The sequence below is a fragment of the Lagopus muta genome, chromosome 3 (assembly GCF_023343835.1).
Source record: "Lagopus muta isolate bLagMut1 chromosome 3, bLagMut1 primary, whole genome shotgun sequence".
Taxonomy (NCBI): Eukaryota; Metazoa; Chordata; class Aves; order Galliformes; family Phasianidae; genus Lagopus; species Lagopus muta.
The window spans coordinates 63,736,767-63,754,265 of NC_064435.1; the positions used below are offsets into that span (position 1 = coordinate 63,736,767).

The 17,499-nt window shown below is 35.9% G+C and overlaps 1 protein-coding gene across 4 annotated transcripts in view; it reads left to right on the top strand.

Moving 5' to 3' along the window:
- The window catches only part of PTPN3 (protein tyrosine phosphatase non-receptor type 3), a 115,542-nt gene extending 103,389 nt beyond the window's left edge, over positions 1–12,153 (top strand). For all 4 annotated transcript variants that reach the window (XM_048940109.1, XM_048940108.1, XM_048940110.1 and 1 more), the window contains 3 exons: positions 1,973–2,118; positions 2,717–2,852; positions 6,714–12,153. In XM_048940109.1, coding sequence (XP_048796066.1) covers positions 1,973–2,118; positions 2,717–2,852; positions 6,714–6,791 — 360 coding nt within the window. In that variant the 3' untranslated portion in view covers positions 6,792–12,153. The remainder of the gene's footprint in view (positions 1–1,972; positions 2,119–2,716; positions 2,853–6,713) is intronic.
- Positions 12,154–17,499: the final 5,346 nt, after the last annotated feature.

The following is a 17,499-nucleotide window of genomic DNA, read 5'->3' on the forward strand; positions in this document are numbered from 1 at the left end:
GAGAAATATGTGGAATAGCTAACAAATTAGTATGGTCTCTAGTTGGTCTCTAGGAAAAAATAAGGCATGCAGCAGAAAATGGACTATGAGCACACCAGAGGAAAGTGTTCTGAGGACTAACAGCATGTACAACTCTTGTTGTACTCAATGATTATAAGCTACTTAAAAAAAAAAAAAAAAAAAAAAAAAACCTCAAGTTTTTTAGACCTGGATTACTAAGTAGTTAAAAGGCCATGCTGCTTCTTTCAGAGATTCCTGTCATTGTGGGTTCTTTTGATGACCCGGATGAATAGATCTCAAATATTTACAATTTGATTTACATTGAGCTTGGTCATTAATATCAGCTTATATTGTCCACTTAGACTTTACTCTAGACATTTTAATTTTGATTGCTCAGACTTTGCCTTCAAAAAGCAAAGTATGAGATGCATGTGTCTTTATATTCCTGGATATAAACATAAATTTTTGTAATTACATTGCCTGGAATTAAATCACTCCCTAGACTTCTACTCAGTACACGAGCAGTAGGCATTCTGTCTTCTCTGTCTTATTGGCTTGCTCCTTGGGAGTGGAACCACTTGCTCTAATGGAAGAGAAAAGCCAAAGTTGAAGGCATTTGAAACAGGTCATATATTCCAGTAATTGTACACTTAAGAAAATAAATAAAACTCCAAATCTCTAGCATCAATAAAGCATTGTTGCACAGACAACTAGAGAGAGGTCAGCTTTTATAGTCTAGTGCAGTGATAAAGGATGGTTTTATTTCAGTAAGTGTCAAATGTTATCTTTGGCTATGGACATCAGTCAAACAGAAACTAACAGTGTATCTACTGCTAAATGTGGAAGAAATAAAGGAATGATATGAAGGCTTAGTTCATGAAGAGTGGTATATCCTCATTACACAATACAGCAATGCTCAGAGTCTTTGGCTTCTTTTTTGCTTTATTTTTCAGACTAATCATTGGCAACACCTGTAACGTAACATTTGAGCCTAAACTGAATGGATTCATAATCAAAGCTAGCACAGAGCTAAAATGCAAGACATTCTATAAAATTGCTTTTAAGTATGATTGAATGGAAAAAAAACCTAGTTATTCATATAGCAGAATCTTTCGAGTAATTAGCTTGTGTTCATAAAGAAAAATGTCCTGTGGCATTACAGAAATCATTTATATGTTTACAGTTAACATATATAGTTTTTCAACAGAAACTACAACAAGCAAATGTTAGAGGCAACTTTATATTTTTACAGTCTGTAAATACACACAGAGGTGTATTTAGATAAGATATGCAGCTATACTTTGGGAGATTGAATTGGTTTGCAGAATGAGAAGAAAATGGCATTCATCTGTTTTTTATGGCAGGGCTTAATGTTCTGCAGGTTATGAACAAGTGAAATGCACCTTTCACCACTGAGCTAGTGGTGCCAGTGTAGCATTTCTGTAGCATTAGATGTGCTAGCCTCATTTTTATGAAATGTAAAATCAAAACAATGCTTTTGAGCTGTGATTGGGAAGCCCTGATGCTCATTATTTTGGTGTAATTCTGAATGTTCTTTCTTTGGCTTCCAGCTATTTCTTGCAGTCTCTCCTCAACTGTTATGTAAGTTGTAGCATTTTACCTCAGGTGAATCATTGATGTCAAGAGTCAATAAACTTAAAAATTGAAAATCTCCAAGAATTGAGGGGTTTTCATTGGTTGTTTTTTTGTTGTTGTTTGTTTGTTTTTTTGTTTTTAAAATCTGTTTAGATTACAAGTAAAACTTGTTACCTCATTTATTTGGAAGTGTCTGTTACATGCTAAGAATTACATGTTTATACATTATTCTGAATTATAAAATGACAAACGTTTTCAATGTCATAGACAACTTACAGCATCTGCAGATTATGTGAAAATTGTGACTTGTACCTAATAAACATCAACACAGGAATTGTAACACTGAACACTCTTTGCAAATCTTACTGTATTTTAGACAGAACAGCAACACACTGTCACTCATCTTCAGTATGTTGCTTGGCCCGATCATGGTGTTCCTGATGACTCCATGGATTTCTTGGAGTTTGTGACCTGCATGAGGCCAAAGAGAATAGAGAATGAGCCAGTTCTTGTTCACTGCAGGTACTTGTATTTTAAAATTCTACACATACCCTTGCTGTAGCCTTACTACGAACATTTGCTTTGAGAACTGTCTGGAAGGTAGCAGATTCCTTGAATTAAATGGGAATACTAAGATAGAAATATCAGTTTCTTTCCTTTTTCCTGCATCCTTTTGGTGAAATTGCTTAGTTACAAAATTATCACAAAGCTGATCATCTGTAATGTAAGTTGTTCTCCATTTTTATCCTCCACTACCTCTGTGAATTCATTGTGAATGGTACTTCAAAGTTTTACTGTGGTTAAAGTCCCTGTCAAAAAGCAGGCAGTTACCTCTTATCTTTCTAGTCAAAAATATAAAATCAGTACATGTAGATTTGTAAGTAGCTGTAACTGTTAATAAGCATTTATTTTGGGACTTTTTGTCCAACAATAAATTGTTGTTGTCATTGTCAAGAAATATCATTGAAATTGCTTTAAAGGTAAGCTTTGTGCTCTATTCTAATTGTATAAACGTCGTCCTGTAATTTGCAGAGCTAGTTAACATCATAATATTATGATAAGAGTCTGGTGAATTGCAAAATCCTAATTTTATAGACTGTTTTTCTGTTACACTTCACAGTGCTGGAATCGGTCGCACTGGTGTACTGGTCACTATGGAAACAGCCATGTGCTTAATTGAAAGAAACCAACCTGTTTATCCGCTGGATATTGTAAGAAAAATGCGAGATCAGCGAGCTATGATGGTTCAAACATCAGTAAGTGATAGAGCGGGAATGGAGCGGGAAACCTCATTTTCTCTATACGTTTTGCTCACGTTCACTTTTAAAACAGATGCAGAGTATTACATGATCTAGTTGTATCTGTCTTCATTTGCCTTTATATTTCATGCTTCTATGTTTAGCATGACATAGCGCAGTGAGACATGGTATTTTTGCTTCTTTAGAGAAGAGGTGTGCATTTAACTGTAAATATTTCTTACCTTGTCATTAGAAGGTGATTGATTTCTATTCCTTGCACTTGGTTAGAATGCAGAAAGCCATTAAGTCATAAACAGCTAAGGAATATTCCTTATCTGTTTATATTCCTTCATCTAAATTCTGTGCAGGAAGATAAAACAACTTTTTGTTTTTCATTCTTTGTACAGAGCCTCGTAGGTAGTTCTCAAACTGGAGGTAAAATAGAAGTGCTTGTGCTATGTTTTGTGGAAGAAGCATCTTTTGAGAAGGAGTAGAAATTTGGTAGGAATAATATGTTTTTTAAACTGTGCTGCTACTCCAGTTTAGAAAAACAAGGAGTAGGAATAAATTATTGAGAATAAGCTGGATATTAATAACTGAAATATGAAAATAAGAGTTGATTTTTTTAACAAGGAGGTGGTTTGAACATTTGAGATCATGAGGGCGTTTTTTGTGTTAAATGTGGAAATGAACAAACTGATGTTAGAGATGAGGGATAGGAGTCTCCACTGCCTTCAGAAGAAGTCAGATAAGAGAATACTGTGTGCATTATCTAAAAGAGCTAAATGCCCTATGATAAATGAAAGTAAAGGAGTTTAGACCCATGTAGTCAGCAGCTAGACCTAGCATTTCTGTCTTTGATCTTAAAAAGCAAAACAAAACAAAAAGTTAAACCCAACACTTTGGTTTCCCCTTGAGCAGAGGAATCACAGCATGATTAAGGTTGGAAAGGACCTGCTGCAAATATAACTGACCAGATCTAAGGGTATGAAAGCATTGGAAAGTGTCAGGAATTATGGTTGCTAGTGTAATACTAGAGTGCCCTGTAAATAGAGATTTCTCACGTATGTTGCTGAGTCTCTTGTCATTCATTGCTGTATGAGTGCACTCCCTGGACGTGCAACAAGATTTGACTGTATGACTGAGGAGCAAGTTGTATGAATAGTGCCCTGCCTGTTCCTTATGGAAATGACACATGGCATCTTAGCCTCAAGATGTTTAGGAAGCTGAATGTTGACTTACTGAGTTTGCTGCCTGTGCCTCTCTGTTTCTAAGATGAACTGAGGAAGTTGAAAGTTAAACTTTCTGAAGATGGTCTTATTTTTAAGAATCTGATGCGAGAACCTGAAGTTCTCTAAATTTTAATGGGTGCTGAGAACCTCCTGTTGTAATAGTCATCAACAGGAATTGTTTGGCATAATAAAGAATGTGGAGTATAGTGATAAATATATTGACCATCAGACCTTGATTGTGAAAGCTACTAAAACAAGGCTCCTTACTTTGCATGCTGTGTTTCACAATTCTCTATCAGCACAATTAAGAGAATTATGTAGCAGCAGTACAGCGAAGCTAAATTCAGTTGTTATTTCTAAAGTATGCAAAAGCCAATGAGCAGAGCTGGCAATGAGCAGAGCTGGCATGAATGAGGCACATGAGCGAGCACTCAGCAATGAGAAAGCAGAAGACCAGTGAGCTCCATGTTAAATTATATTTACCTATTGTGAATACTCTTTCATTCCTCTGCATCCATTTCAGCTGGCTCCACAGCTTATATCAACTGTACCGTTTGCAGGGGAAGCTGTTAGGGGTTGTTCAGCTGTAGCAGCCTGACCTGAAGCATATTCAGCAGCTCTGTAGCTTCAGCTTTGAGAAGACAGAATACATAGCCAGATGCGTGTTGCAATTTAAGATCAGATGGTACATGCCTGATAAAAATGGACTTAGCAGAGCTATTAACAAGTCAATTTAATGTCTTCTATTTATTGTGTCAGAGTTCTGGATTTGCTTTTTTTTTTTTTTTTTTTTTAAATCTATAATCTGGTCATCAGGAACAGCAAAACAAAAACTAACAAGAAAATATAATAGCTTCAACAAAACTAGTGCAACTCTATGGCCTTATTGTTATTATTTATTTATTTTTAAAGGTACTAAATTCCTTTAAAAGACTAATTAGAGATACTAAAAAATGCTTTAAGACATATATAATAGAGCTAGTTATGAGCAAAGTGAACAGTAGGAATACAGGAAATAGATAACAGCAAAGAAAACAAGTAATCTAAGTGAGTCAGAGGAAGCGGTGCTGAAGTGTTCGTTCTTACTTGCTCAATAACTTCATCACACAAAGGAGTTAACAGAAGTGGTGAACAGAGAGCTAAATATTGCACTTGGATTGTTCTGGCAGCAGAAATATGCAGATGAAAATAACAAGAGAAAAGTCAAGGTATTTAAGAAATAAAGACAAAAGAACAGAGTGATACTAGAGGTGGGAGTAATTGACTGAAGGTTTGGAAGAAAAGGCAGAAAATTGAGATAGAGAAAATGAATTTCTATCCTGAACTTTTCCTTTATTTTCTTTCTGTACTTAAGAAAAAATATTTTGAACATGTATGGATAAGAATAAAGGTCTGAACTACTGGTATTGAAATGCAACATAATGTTCTTCATAGTCCGTACATTGTCTTTTATTTCTGTCCTTTGAGAGATTTTGGGGGAATGCTTCCAAATCCTCCTGGAGTGCTGATGAGAGTTGACATAAAATGGCAGCTGGGAGAATATTTCGAAGATATGAAAAGGGATTCAGAAAACATGAAGCTGTGCTTCTCCTAATGTGATGTTGAGGCAAAGCTGTTCATTTGGAGGTTTGACTGAGTGAGCAGTCGGAAGTACTTTTGGAAGATGTATACTTCGATCCTCATGAGTTCTTTTTGTGTTCTCAAGATTAGGCCAATTGTAAATATTTCTCCTGGCTATATGGAATTTTCATTGTGCATTTTAATGTTGTCTTGTATCAATTTTCAGAAAGAGATTCTCAGCCTAATTGTTTTTGACAAGTAAGAACTTTGAAACATTGCAGAAGAACCATCTTTGTAATAGAGTAATTCAGAAAATAAATACTAATTTAATTTTTTAAGACCTTATAAGAACTAAATGAGTTCAAAATGTTGGGGACAGAAGAATTAACATGGCTGCTACTCTTCAAAAGTATTCATTCCAAAAGTTTTGATCACATCCTTCTATGAAAGGAAATAATGTGTGATGTGATTACCTATTTGAAATAAAGCAACTCTGTCTTCTGCGACAGTGCAGCAAATGTTTAAAGAAAAAAAAAAAAAAAGTTTTTTTAGCAGGGCAGTATGCACTTTCATGAATATATCCTACCTCGTAACTTTTTGGTCATAAAGCTTAAATGTGTCTGGTAAAATGCAACAGTGAGATTGAGAAAACTTGTAATTACCAGGTAAGAGTACAAAAAAAGAAAAAAACAAAAAAAAACAAAAAAAAAAAAAAACAACCCTGTAGTGAGATGTATAAAAGGTATGAAGAACTAGTTTCATCAAAGTCAGAAGAAACTTATGCAATTTTTTAGTTTTTGCAAACATTATATTCCCTAGGGTGTAAGGATATGTTCTTTCAAATTTGTAGACTTTTTTTCCTTATTGTAAGGTTCTTAATGATTCTTGTTCAGAGAAGAGTAAATGTTCTATTTATGTCATATTAATACAGTCAGAAGAGCTGGATTTTCTCTTTCAATTTTGTACTTTTTCTCCTGTTATTGTCCAGGAGAAAATGAAACAGTGAGACTATGAAATGCTACTGTATAATCAGGAGCTTGACTAATCCACCAAAAATTTTTGTTTTTTGTTTCTTTTTCTTATACAGAGTCAATACAAATTTGTTTGTGAAGCTATTCTTCGTGTTTACAAAGAAGGATTGATTCGACCACTGGATTCTAGTTAGCACAGCAGTGAAGGATGCATTTTTTTCCCCTAAAAAGACTGCTTTTTTAACTAAAGCAGGGGCTTATTTCTCAAAGCAACTAGAATGGACTAGAAGCCCATGAGAAGACAGATGAGCACATTTGAACTGTGGCACTTTAAATTTCTCAAGAAGATTGCTAAATCATGTACAGTATAAAGAAATCATGTAGATAAATATGAGAGCAATTGTGTGTAAATGCTTTACTTAGGCACCATAAGCAATCATGGAAACCTCAATGCATATCTTTCACTGCCTTAAACATCCCTCACTTTGGAAGTTACAGAGATCTTTGTGTTTCTTTTGAAAATACGAAAGGAAAATTAATAGGACTGAAATGACTCAGTTTAAGAAGGTATTTAATATCTTTGTATGAAAGTTCATGGAAAGTGAATATTTGTAACTTTTTTACTGGGACATTAAATATTTGTAGGAATGTAACCTTGACTTGTCAATGGCTGATGAAGAGCTTCAAAGCCTAATGCATAACTACTGTACATTAAGAATAGGAGAAATTAAGTATTCACTTTCCATAAGTCTAATAGTATGCCAGCTGTTATAATACTGTATCACTGTATGTGATGTGCAAAACGATACTTCATTTATACATTTAAACAGATGGTACAGTCTACATCTTCTCTTGATCAGTTTTACTTCCATTTTGCCCTTTCAACAGTGACCTACTTCTTAGTGTTAGCTGTTGTATTTCTTTTCTTCTGGTTCTACTGTCCTCCAAGACGATTATTTTTCACTGCTATTTCTGTACGTGGACTGAAAACATTCTAAGATGAGGTCTTGCTCTCTTTCACCTTTGTTTCCGTGTTTATTATGAGTTCTCAGATGTAAATGTGGATTAACATTGCACACAAGTACTAGATGTTTGACTTGCTGTATATGCAAAGTAGTCTAATCCAATACTGGAAGAAAAAATTACTACTGAACCCATCAAATATGTTGCTGCTAATTCAAGGTGTGAAGCTTACAAGGACACAGGTGTTGGTAGTGTTCAGATGGTGATAAAATGTTGACTTGCTGCCCTTCAGCAAATGTGTTTATCCAGTGAAACACTCTGTTGCAAGAGTTCTGTGGATTTATTGTGTTTCTTGCTTTATGGAAATGCAGCAAAATTCATGTGAAGATTGACGTAGAAAGAGAGAATGAATTTGTACATTGTTACATGATTCACCCTTAAGGTACACTGGTTTCCATTTCATTTCAAATGGGAGAATTGGACTTTCTGAACAATATAACCACATTTGTATGGTGTTAATTTATTTTGTGTGTGCTTTATGATTACCCTGAGATATTTCTTCATCTTTGAATATTATCTGAAAAAAAAAAAAAAAGAAAAAAAAAATTATTCTAAGGGACTGTTTGAAACTGTTATTAAAAAAAAAATAGTCCTAAATAAGGAAAAACATTTAAGACATGTTAACCAAATGTTTATATGTATATAAAAAGAAAAAATAGATAATTTTCTTTTTGAATATATATAATACACACATATACATCCAGATATATTTTAGAACTATGGTTTGTATTATGGATATTGTCATTTATTTTTGAAGTTTCATTATGGAAACTGACATAGCTATATAATATGCATCTCTCATGTAACCAGAAGCTTGGATTGGTTTGTTTTGTGTGTTTTTTTTTTCCCCAGGAGATGACTGAAAAATGAATGTAGTATATGCTTAATTGCTAATCCTTGCCTCCTTTAGACTTATTCCTTTCTTCCAGGTTACATTATTGGTTAGAAGTAGAGGAAAGAAGATTCCTAGCTACTTGGTTAAAACAGAGTTTTTTGTTTGGAACACACAAGGTCATCAGCAACACAAAAATCTTCATGGCTTTGTAGGTTGAAGGGTGAATAGATTTGTGTTCATTCTTACGTATTGCATTCCTAATTTTATCATTGCTTAAAAGTTTTTATAGTATATGGGGTTTTTATCCTCTTGCTTGATTGGGCATAGATTGGAAACCAAAAGATGGTAAATCTGGTCAACTCTTTACTTACTAAACTGCATCAGGTCACTCAGCCTGATCTGTGACTTCAAATGTAAAATACTTCTGGACACACATTTTGCTTGGGAAGCTTTTTCAAAAAGTACATGTGGAAAAATGTTGTACAGGCTGTCAGCTGCTGTTTGGTGGCATGTTGAGTGAGAATGCCTAGTGACATGTCTCCACTTGAGTAGTGGTCACTGAAGGGTCTGCCTGCTATTTGACAGAAGCTCTCTTTTGCTGTTATGTGTGTGCCTTTCTGTTAAAATATCTTGCTTTGAAGTTATGCTGTGCCTAGATCTCAAAGTCATTGCTTGCAGTTTGTGTGACTTTGTCAAGAAGTGAAAAAGGCACAAAGGAAAGAAAAAAAAAAAAAAAGCAAGAGAATAAATAGGAAGTATTTAGAGAATCTTTGTCACATTTGTTTCTTTAATAGCAGTTCTTGATTACCATTTGTGTTCAAGGTTAGTGACCAATTCCTACCACTATTTATGTTTCTTCATGTTGAAAATGTATTTACCAAAACATGGTAAATTTCTTCAGTATATAACTTATATAACTCCAGTCTCAAGATGCATGACTTGCATTAGTATGTGTGTTTTTACATGACCCTTGTCATATTGTGACGAGTGCTGCTCTTGTTCTGATAAAGTTAGATGGCTTTAGTAATAGCATTCCTATGCTATTATTTGGATTTTAATAACTTGTGTGAAATTGCTGGCCACTGCTGCTCCTCTTAAAGCTATAAAAACAGTAATCTGTGTAATACTTGATTTATTTTTTTTTGTAAAACCATAGAGATAATATTAACTACACTGTTGTCCTGTATGTTGTGTCCATCTTTATTTCAGTCTTGCTGGGTTTTGCACATGTACCTGTTGGGTCTTTATGGGAGCATGAAGAGGCTTTTGTCTTCTGTCTGTACCATGCTGTTGACTTCGCACTGAATGATATATGCCTTAGATTTGATCTGGCAACAAAAGCATAATTATGGAAACGTCATCTTACTGCTGGCTGTTGTTTCCACAAGCCTTAGGAAATTAAAAAGGAGCAGAGTTGCTTGATTTTTCTTGTAGGAGTTAAAACTCCTAACACAAAATGTTTAACTGCCACACAATGGACAAATAGCAGAAAGTGCCCTGTAGTTAGGATTCTGTATAGCCCTCCTAAATGTTTTAACCTTATATTTCTCCTCTGCTTGTGTTAGCATAAAAATGGGCGTTCCAAGTTTCTAACATTGTGGAGGATGAAGAAGGAAAACCCTGGAGGTTTTCACCAATATAAAATGCAGTGACATTATTTCCTTGGAAGTAAGCAGATATTTACTACTGGTTTTATATTTGATACAGAAGTAATTAAGATGCCTAATTCAGAGCATCTTTCAAAAATATTACAAGAGAATACTTCTGAGACAGAAGTGGGAGAGTCTTACTTCGTATTGAAAATGAGAAAAATGGTGCCATAAACCACGAATGCCTTTTGTGTATTGGGATAAAAGAAACATGAATCATTAAAATACAACCAAACTTTACACAGCTGTGGGGTTCTGCACAAAAAAAAAAAAAACAAACAAAACAAAAAAAACCACCACCTATTATAATCCAGGGTTTTGCTCTCTGTAACCTTGTCTTTAGGTATTGGTACTAAGTTACAAGCACTCACAGTATACCCAGAAGATCAGCAATATCTTTTAATACAACTTCTTTTCAACAGTTGGTTTTCTTTTTCCCCTTCCTTTTCTACTATGCAATACTTGGTTAAATAAAAAATGTAAAGCACTGTAGCTCTAAAATGTGTATGGAACCATGCATTTACTTTATTACAAGCATAATACTGTTTTACAATACAATTTCTTCCTTCCAGATACTGCTCTTTTGTTTCAGACTCGATGTGTAAATGATCTACTGATTGAAATGTGGAAAATAGGCATACGCGGTTCATTTTTTGGTAATTAACATTTTAAACGCAGATATTTCACTGATAACAGCTTTATTGTCGCATCTTTAAATGTAGCATTTAAGAGCAAATTTATTTTATTCAGTCACATGAATCCTTTCCAGAGCTTGCACTGGGAAGTATTTGTGTTTCAGTTGGTAAGGTGCAATTAGTCTACTTGGTTAAAAGCATTTATGAATTGAAACTGTATAGAAGGTAAAGCTGTGTCATGAAACACTTTGTTCAAAGGCAGTTGAAAGCCAAGTGAATGATTAATTTATTATATAAAACATAATGTTTTGATTAAATGGATTTTCTTGCATTTAATTTCTGACACTGATAGTGTTGAGCCATCTCAGATGACTGTCTGTTTTAACAATAGCATTATATTAACAGTTTAAATATAGCAATTTAATGCAATGTGGTTTAGTTTTAGTGTGCTTTAACATACTTTGTTTCCATTGTTCAGTAGCTGTACAAGCTTCAAACAATAGTATCCACAGTCACCGCAACTTGTCTTAAGGCAAAAAGAAATTTCTCCTACTACAAAGAAATAACGAGCAGGTGGTTTTGATAGATTTATCCATTTTCCAACTTACCTCCTTCACAGTCTAGCTCTGATTCATTCATTGGTAAAGGGCAGCAATTGAGGGCCAAGAATATAATGGAAAAAGCACAATTGTGACCACTGACACTACAGTTAAAATACCTTTAGCTGTTGACTTCAAAATAAATAAAGAAATAAAAATTGTCACGTTCATCTTGAGATGTGACTCTGGGAATTGGGAGCAGGATGGGCTTTTTTAGACCTTTTGTTGCAAACTACTTGGATAGGAGTCTGTGTGCTCTTTTGAGCTTAGCTGCAGTTTATGAGTCTTCAGTGAATTTTTTGAAATATTCAAACATTTATTTTCATGAAACACTTCAGTTTAGTGTTAGTTGCTCAGTTTCTTTTTTCTTGGCTTTCATGACGTGATTTCATGATTTGTCATTGTACCTTATCAGATACTTTCAGGTTTCCCACAGCTGTAAAGCAGGCTCTGTCATAGACAGCCCCAAGGACGTCGCTGTTGCTTATGAAGCAACATTACCTGTGCCTGCTGAAGGTGCTGTGTGGCACTGGGACCTGCCTGAGCTCAGCTCCTCCCTGAGGAATTTGAACAGTGCTGTGTAACACTGATGGAAATGGTAAACGTAGTTTGAAGGACCATGTAGGAAATGTTTTCTTCTACACTGGTAATGTTTTTATTTAAAAAAAAAAAAAAAAAAAAAAAAAAGTTTGTAAGGAAGAAAATGTTTTAATGGGTAAGAGTGGAAAATGTTGGGTTTTGTTTTCCCCCCCATGTGGAGTGCTTTTCTATGTTCTCTTGGAACTGTTGCTTCAGTAAAAAAAAAAAAGTACCCTGCATTTGGTGGGATTTCATTTTTTGTCATACTGACCCAGAGAAGAATTATAAGATGAATTTATTCCTCACTTACTGCTCTGTGATTTTAAATAACATTAAAGGAAACTGAAATCTTTTTCTTCCAAAAATAATTTTGGCTGCTTTTATTTAGTGTTTTTTCTGTCATGTACATGGAGCTCAAATGGAGGAGGGTCACTAGTGAGGTTGCCGCATGTGCTAACAGAAATAAGCTTTGCTAGATCAGTTAGAGCCATTGCCTATCATCAGTTACCAACTGAAATCAGTCTGTCGTCATCTTCCTATCAGCTTTCTACTGAATTATTGTTTCCTAATAGGAAGTCTTTGTAGCTTGCTCTTCAAGCATCAGGGCGCCCTCCTGTTTTTGTTTTTGTTTTTTTTCCAGTAAAAAGATAAGCCTATTTACTAAAATCCATACAAAACAAACATATTAAAAAAAAAAAAGATTGAAGGGAGCATCCTTATTTCCTGTGAGTTCATTTTAGGTAGGCATAAACCAAACTAGTTCTCAACTAGCAAGCAACGTTGCCACTAAAGCATGGAAAAATCAGCACTAATCCAACTACCTGATTAATTTTTCAACTTCCTATAGAGGGTTGATTGCTATCCTGCTTCCTAAATCTTTGTTGTGGGATGGAAGGGGAAGGACTTCTTTCCTCCTTTCTCAGGGCGCATGACAAAATCTCCGCTCAGTATATCAGCAACCTGTGTTGACCTTTGTGGTGTTGTGCTGCATTATCTTACCTGAGTGGTCCTGTTATTGCATGTGATCTTACTGTCAACTTTGCAGTATCAGTCAACTCTTTTCTCCTTCTGAGGTGGAGAGAAAGAAAAAAAGTCAACCCAGTGGTGTTAGTTCTTTGTGGGTTTCATTTACCTTAATTAGGTGGTAGTGTAGTGTGGTAGGTTGAGTTATTCTTCATCAGTGCCCTTTTAATTCAGAACTTAGCATACATGCAAGAAAATCTGGCATAACTGGTGCTCCCCTAATTTTTAATAGAAATTAAGTTACTGTATGTAGAAATTAGGTGGGGAATTGGTACATGTGCTCAAATATATTTTAAATCTGGATTTTGAGAACTAAATGATAAGTATCAATGCTTATATTCCAGAACCCTTTGCAGTGAGTTCTAAACATAATTTATGGGGGTTTTCACACTTCAATCTGTGACCTTAATAGAGAGGTGCTAGATAAATTAAGAGGACAGTCCTATCAAGGCTAGAAATCATTGGGCATTCGTAATAACAAATGAGGTACTGTTTAAAGGTGACCTTCATTGCAACTGAGAGGAAAGCACACTTAATAGTACTGGAGTAAATTACATAACATTTGAGAAAACCAAAGCAGTTTCTTGGAAGTTTTGGAAGCTTCCAAGCTTTTCTTTGGAAAAGATCCCACTGTTATCATTGCAAAGTTTGTCTTTCTGTGTATGTTCAGTTATTGTTTTTGTCAGAGATGTAGAAAAACCTTGGGAGATAATATCCATTCAGTGATATGTCTGTTTTATGTATCTTTTTGGTTGGTTATGGTTTTATACTACTCTTTAGTTTCTCTTGAGACCTTAGGTGCCAGTGCATTGAAGGAGTAAGAGAATGTATTTGATATATTGGAGGGTAAGGCAAGAGTTTATTTTGTGTCCCAAGTTGTGCTTTTATTTTAAATCATTTGGAATGTAAATTTATGTTGACGTTACAAAGGTTAATTTATTGTTAAAGATATAGACACCTGCTGAGATGAATGTATCATTCTTTTATTATTATTATTATTATTATTATTTCTAGAAGAATAAAGTATTGATTAATGATTTAAGTAGTTTCTTTGGGATTTGGAACTGTTTTGGACAAGGACATTACAGCCATTTCGTGCTCCTTGGTTAAATAAAGCATTGTGATGGTGAAGTAAAGCGTTTTTGGCTGTGTGGTTTTGCTGTGACTTTATTCAAGGAATCATTAAGAGTTGCATGAAAAGGTTTGTGACCTGTCTAATTCCTTTAAAAAAAAAATCACGCATGGCTGCAGCTTGAATTTTATCTCAGCAAGCAAGCCTGTATGGGAATTGCCTGCTCTGTATAGATAGTGTGTAATTTTTCATAAAGAGCTTGCTGGGGAAGTAATGCAACCAAGTAAGCCTAACACTCAGAGGGATGTTCTGCTTTCAACACTTCTAATAAAGGAGAATTGCCTTGACTAATTAGACCACTGGAGCTTTGTACTCATGACATGTAAGGCCACATACACAACTGTTTGTACATTTTATACGTAGCAGCAAAAAATAAAATGTGCAGGCTGCCCTTCCCTTTGGGATTTCCAGTCCCTTGCCTACTCCCAGGGCCGTGTGAGTTGCTGTATGTTTTGCATCTGCTGGTGCTCCAGAGTTATCATCATGTTTTCACAACAAAGCAGAGCCCAGTGGTATTGTTCTTGAATTATTTCCTTATGTGTGTGCTAAAAACAAAAGTTTTTAGAGTTCAAACTGGAAAATGCACTGAAAATTGAAACCGACACTGGCAGATGGATGGAGCACTAAAATTTGTTTGGGCTTTGGTTAAGAACTGAGATAGCTGTTAGCAAGCACTTCTTGCAATTGACAAGAGATGTCTCTGCCTACTAATTAGTCTTTTTATGCTTGAGGCCAATATTCCTTCAGAATGATCCTGATAAAGCTATGAATTCAGTGAAATCTTGGTGAAAGAAAGAGCAAGGCCGAAAGCACCCATCTGGGCACTGAGGACATAGGATATTGACGCAGGCTCGAATCTCTTATAGATGCAGAACAAGCTGTAACAAGGTAGTGGTTTTGCTGAAGATCCCTATGAAACAGCTTACAGACAGATGTAGCAATGTCTTCACAACTTTTAGAAGAGTAGGATGGGGAGGAGTCTTTTGGAGGATGTTTAAGACAAAGGAGAGTCTTCACATTTCTGTGTGATTCCAGAGCTGGAACCGAGGGAAAGAAAGAATTGACAAGTTAGTTCTGAACACAGCCTAGATGCTACACACAAAGCCTGCAGGACCAGAGCATGACCGAGCCTTCTGTGGGTGCAGCTGGATGATAATTTGCAGGGAACTCCTCCTTTCAGTTTCTCTCAGATGTTTACTCAGAGGAAAACAAGGAACTGAGTTGCAGTCCCTATGACGGGTGCCACAGCAGGTCTGAGCTCCCTTTAGGGTGGAAAGGTTTCTTCCCTCCTGTAATGCCAGCTGTTGTTTTGCAGCCTGGCACAAGCCATGTTGTTTTTCTGTTACTCAGCCTAACAGAGGCATCAATGAGTGCTCAAACCTGGTCAAAACCATGGGAAAACCATTCCTGAGCTGTGTAACCAAGAAACTTGCCTTAGCAGCTCCTATTACAGAGAAATCGTCGTGACTTCAGTTGTATTGCTTCCACATGCTGACTTGTTCTCTATTAAGTGGGTAGAAAGTGGATGTGTAAATGTATGTGTGTTCATATATATGTATAAAAATAATAGCATGTATCTCTGAGTATGTGAGTAGGGAAAAAAGTAACTCCAGATAGAGCAGAGCAGACATACATTCACTTCAACTTTTCAAACACAGAATACAGAAGAGGTCTGTAGTCAAGGTAGCAATAGTAGTAATATAAATAATGTATGATGAGTGCTTTCTTCATCCATGCCACTGTAATGTTTGTACTAAGGTAAAAATGTTATCCAAGGTATTGGCAAAAATCCACATATCACCTGATTTTGTTATTTATATGCGTAGTGTTTGCTTTTGCAGATTCCTGTAATATATACAGATATTTATTTATCCAATTAACACTAAGTATTACTTCCTTGATGTCTGTGATGTTTTGGTTTTGTGTTTGTTTTTTTTTTCCATTGCAACATAGTTATTTAGATTGAGGTCTTTGCTAAGGCTTATCAATTAAACAAGAGAATTTCCTGGAATTTGAGGGAGTTTAGATGGCAAAGAACAGGGAAAACAAAATGCATTTTGTAGCCATCATTGCATTCTGCATATATTTAAACAGACTTATCTGTTTAAATCACATTGTATCACATCTTGTTTCCTTAAACCAGTTATTGCTCAAGTATATCTGATACAGCTAGGGTGTTGCATGCAATGCAAATAGCTACTAAATGTAATCCCATTTCCAAAGGATTTTCAAGCAGGCTCAGAGCAGAAACAAAACATTGTGTTCATGCACAGTCAATCAGACAATGGGATATTGTGAAGCAGGTATACGATATGCTTCCCTTGATCATGCTAAGTAAGAAAACAAGTGAAGCTTTCCTCCTTCATCAGAAGCAATCCCCAAAACTGTTAGGAGATATGAGCAGAAGCTGAACCACGTGAACTGGGAGGGTTTCTGAAGTGCCCAAGCACCAACAGTGGGAACAGTATTGTTTGGAGCCTGGCTTATCCAAGTACAGCAGGAAAGAAGTCATAGAAACTGGAAGCAAGGCGTTGGCACTGTGCCTTGAGAGGAATCCCACGTAGTGCAGAGTGCTTTATGGAAAGACATTTGAAACCCTGTGTAAAAATTTGCTTCTGCTGTGTTCTTGCTTCATGGAAATAGGGCATTGGTGGAACTGTGCCAATTATTTGTTTGTACCAAAAAGAAATATTTTTCCAATACGTCATTTTTATTTTCCTTTTTCACTGTATGTTTATCCTCTTCCCCAAAAGCTAATAGCTGAAATTTTACAGAAGAGAACACGTTCTTATATAACATCCCAGTGAATATAGTACTGTGAATATCTTGTTGCCAAGAAAAGTTTGATTTACCATAGTGTGAGATGCACTTATTTAAATCCATTCTCAAGGGTGTAAGGTGAGGTACAGAGCAGTTATTCCCAGCAGAGGCAGCAGGTAGGGGATTTGAACTTTAAAGTTCTGGTTCTCTGTGTGTGACAGGTGAGGCCAGGGCCGATGCCTGCTTCCAGATGTGCTTACACTTGTTCTACTTGTGGACAAATGTTTCATGGGGTTCTGTGCTGGAGAAGGTTCAAAATAAAGCCAACTGCATTACTGCTTACAGCTGGTGGTGAGTGAGTAGGTTTGGGGGACTGCATGAGGGCAAAGCAATTCACAAAGCAGTGAAACTCATTCTTCCACAATGAATGCTTTTTAAGCACGGCTCACTCAGCATCCTCCCAACACTAGCAATGGCCATCCCTTCCTTATCCTGGTTGTTCTCCTCTGTCTCTTGCAACACATGTGACTCCCCTGCACACGCAGCATGCAGTGCTAAATTCTGGTCCTGGTGAGTGGGCAGAAGTGGGTGAGTCGCTGTTGTGCTGGAACAGATGGCGTCTGCAGTGCAGCCACCAGCTCTGTAAGTGTGTTGTAGGTGGTTGCTA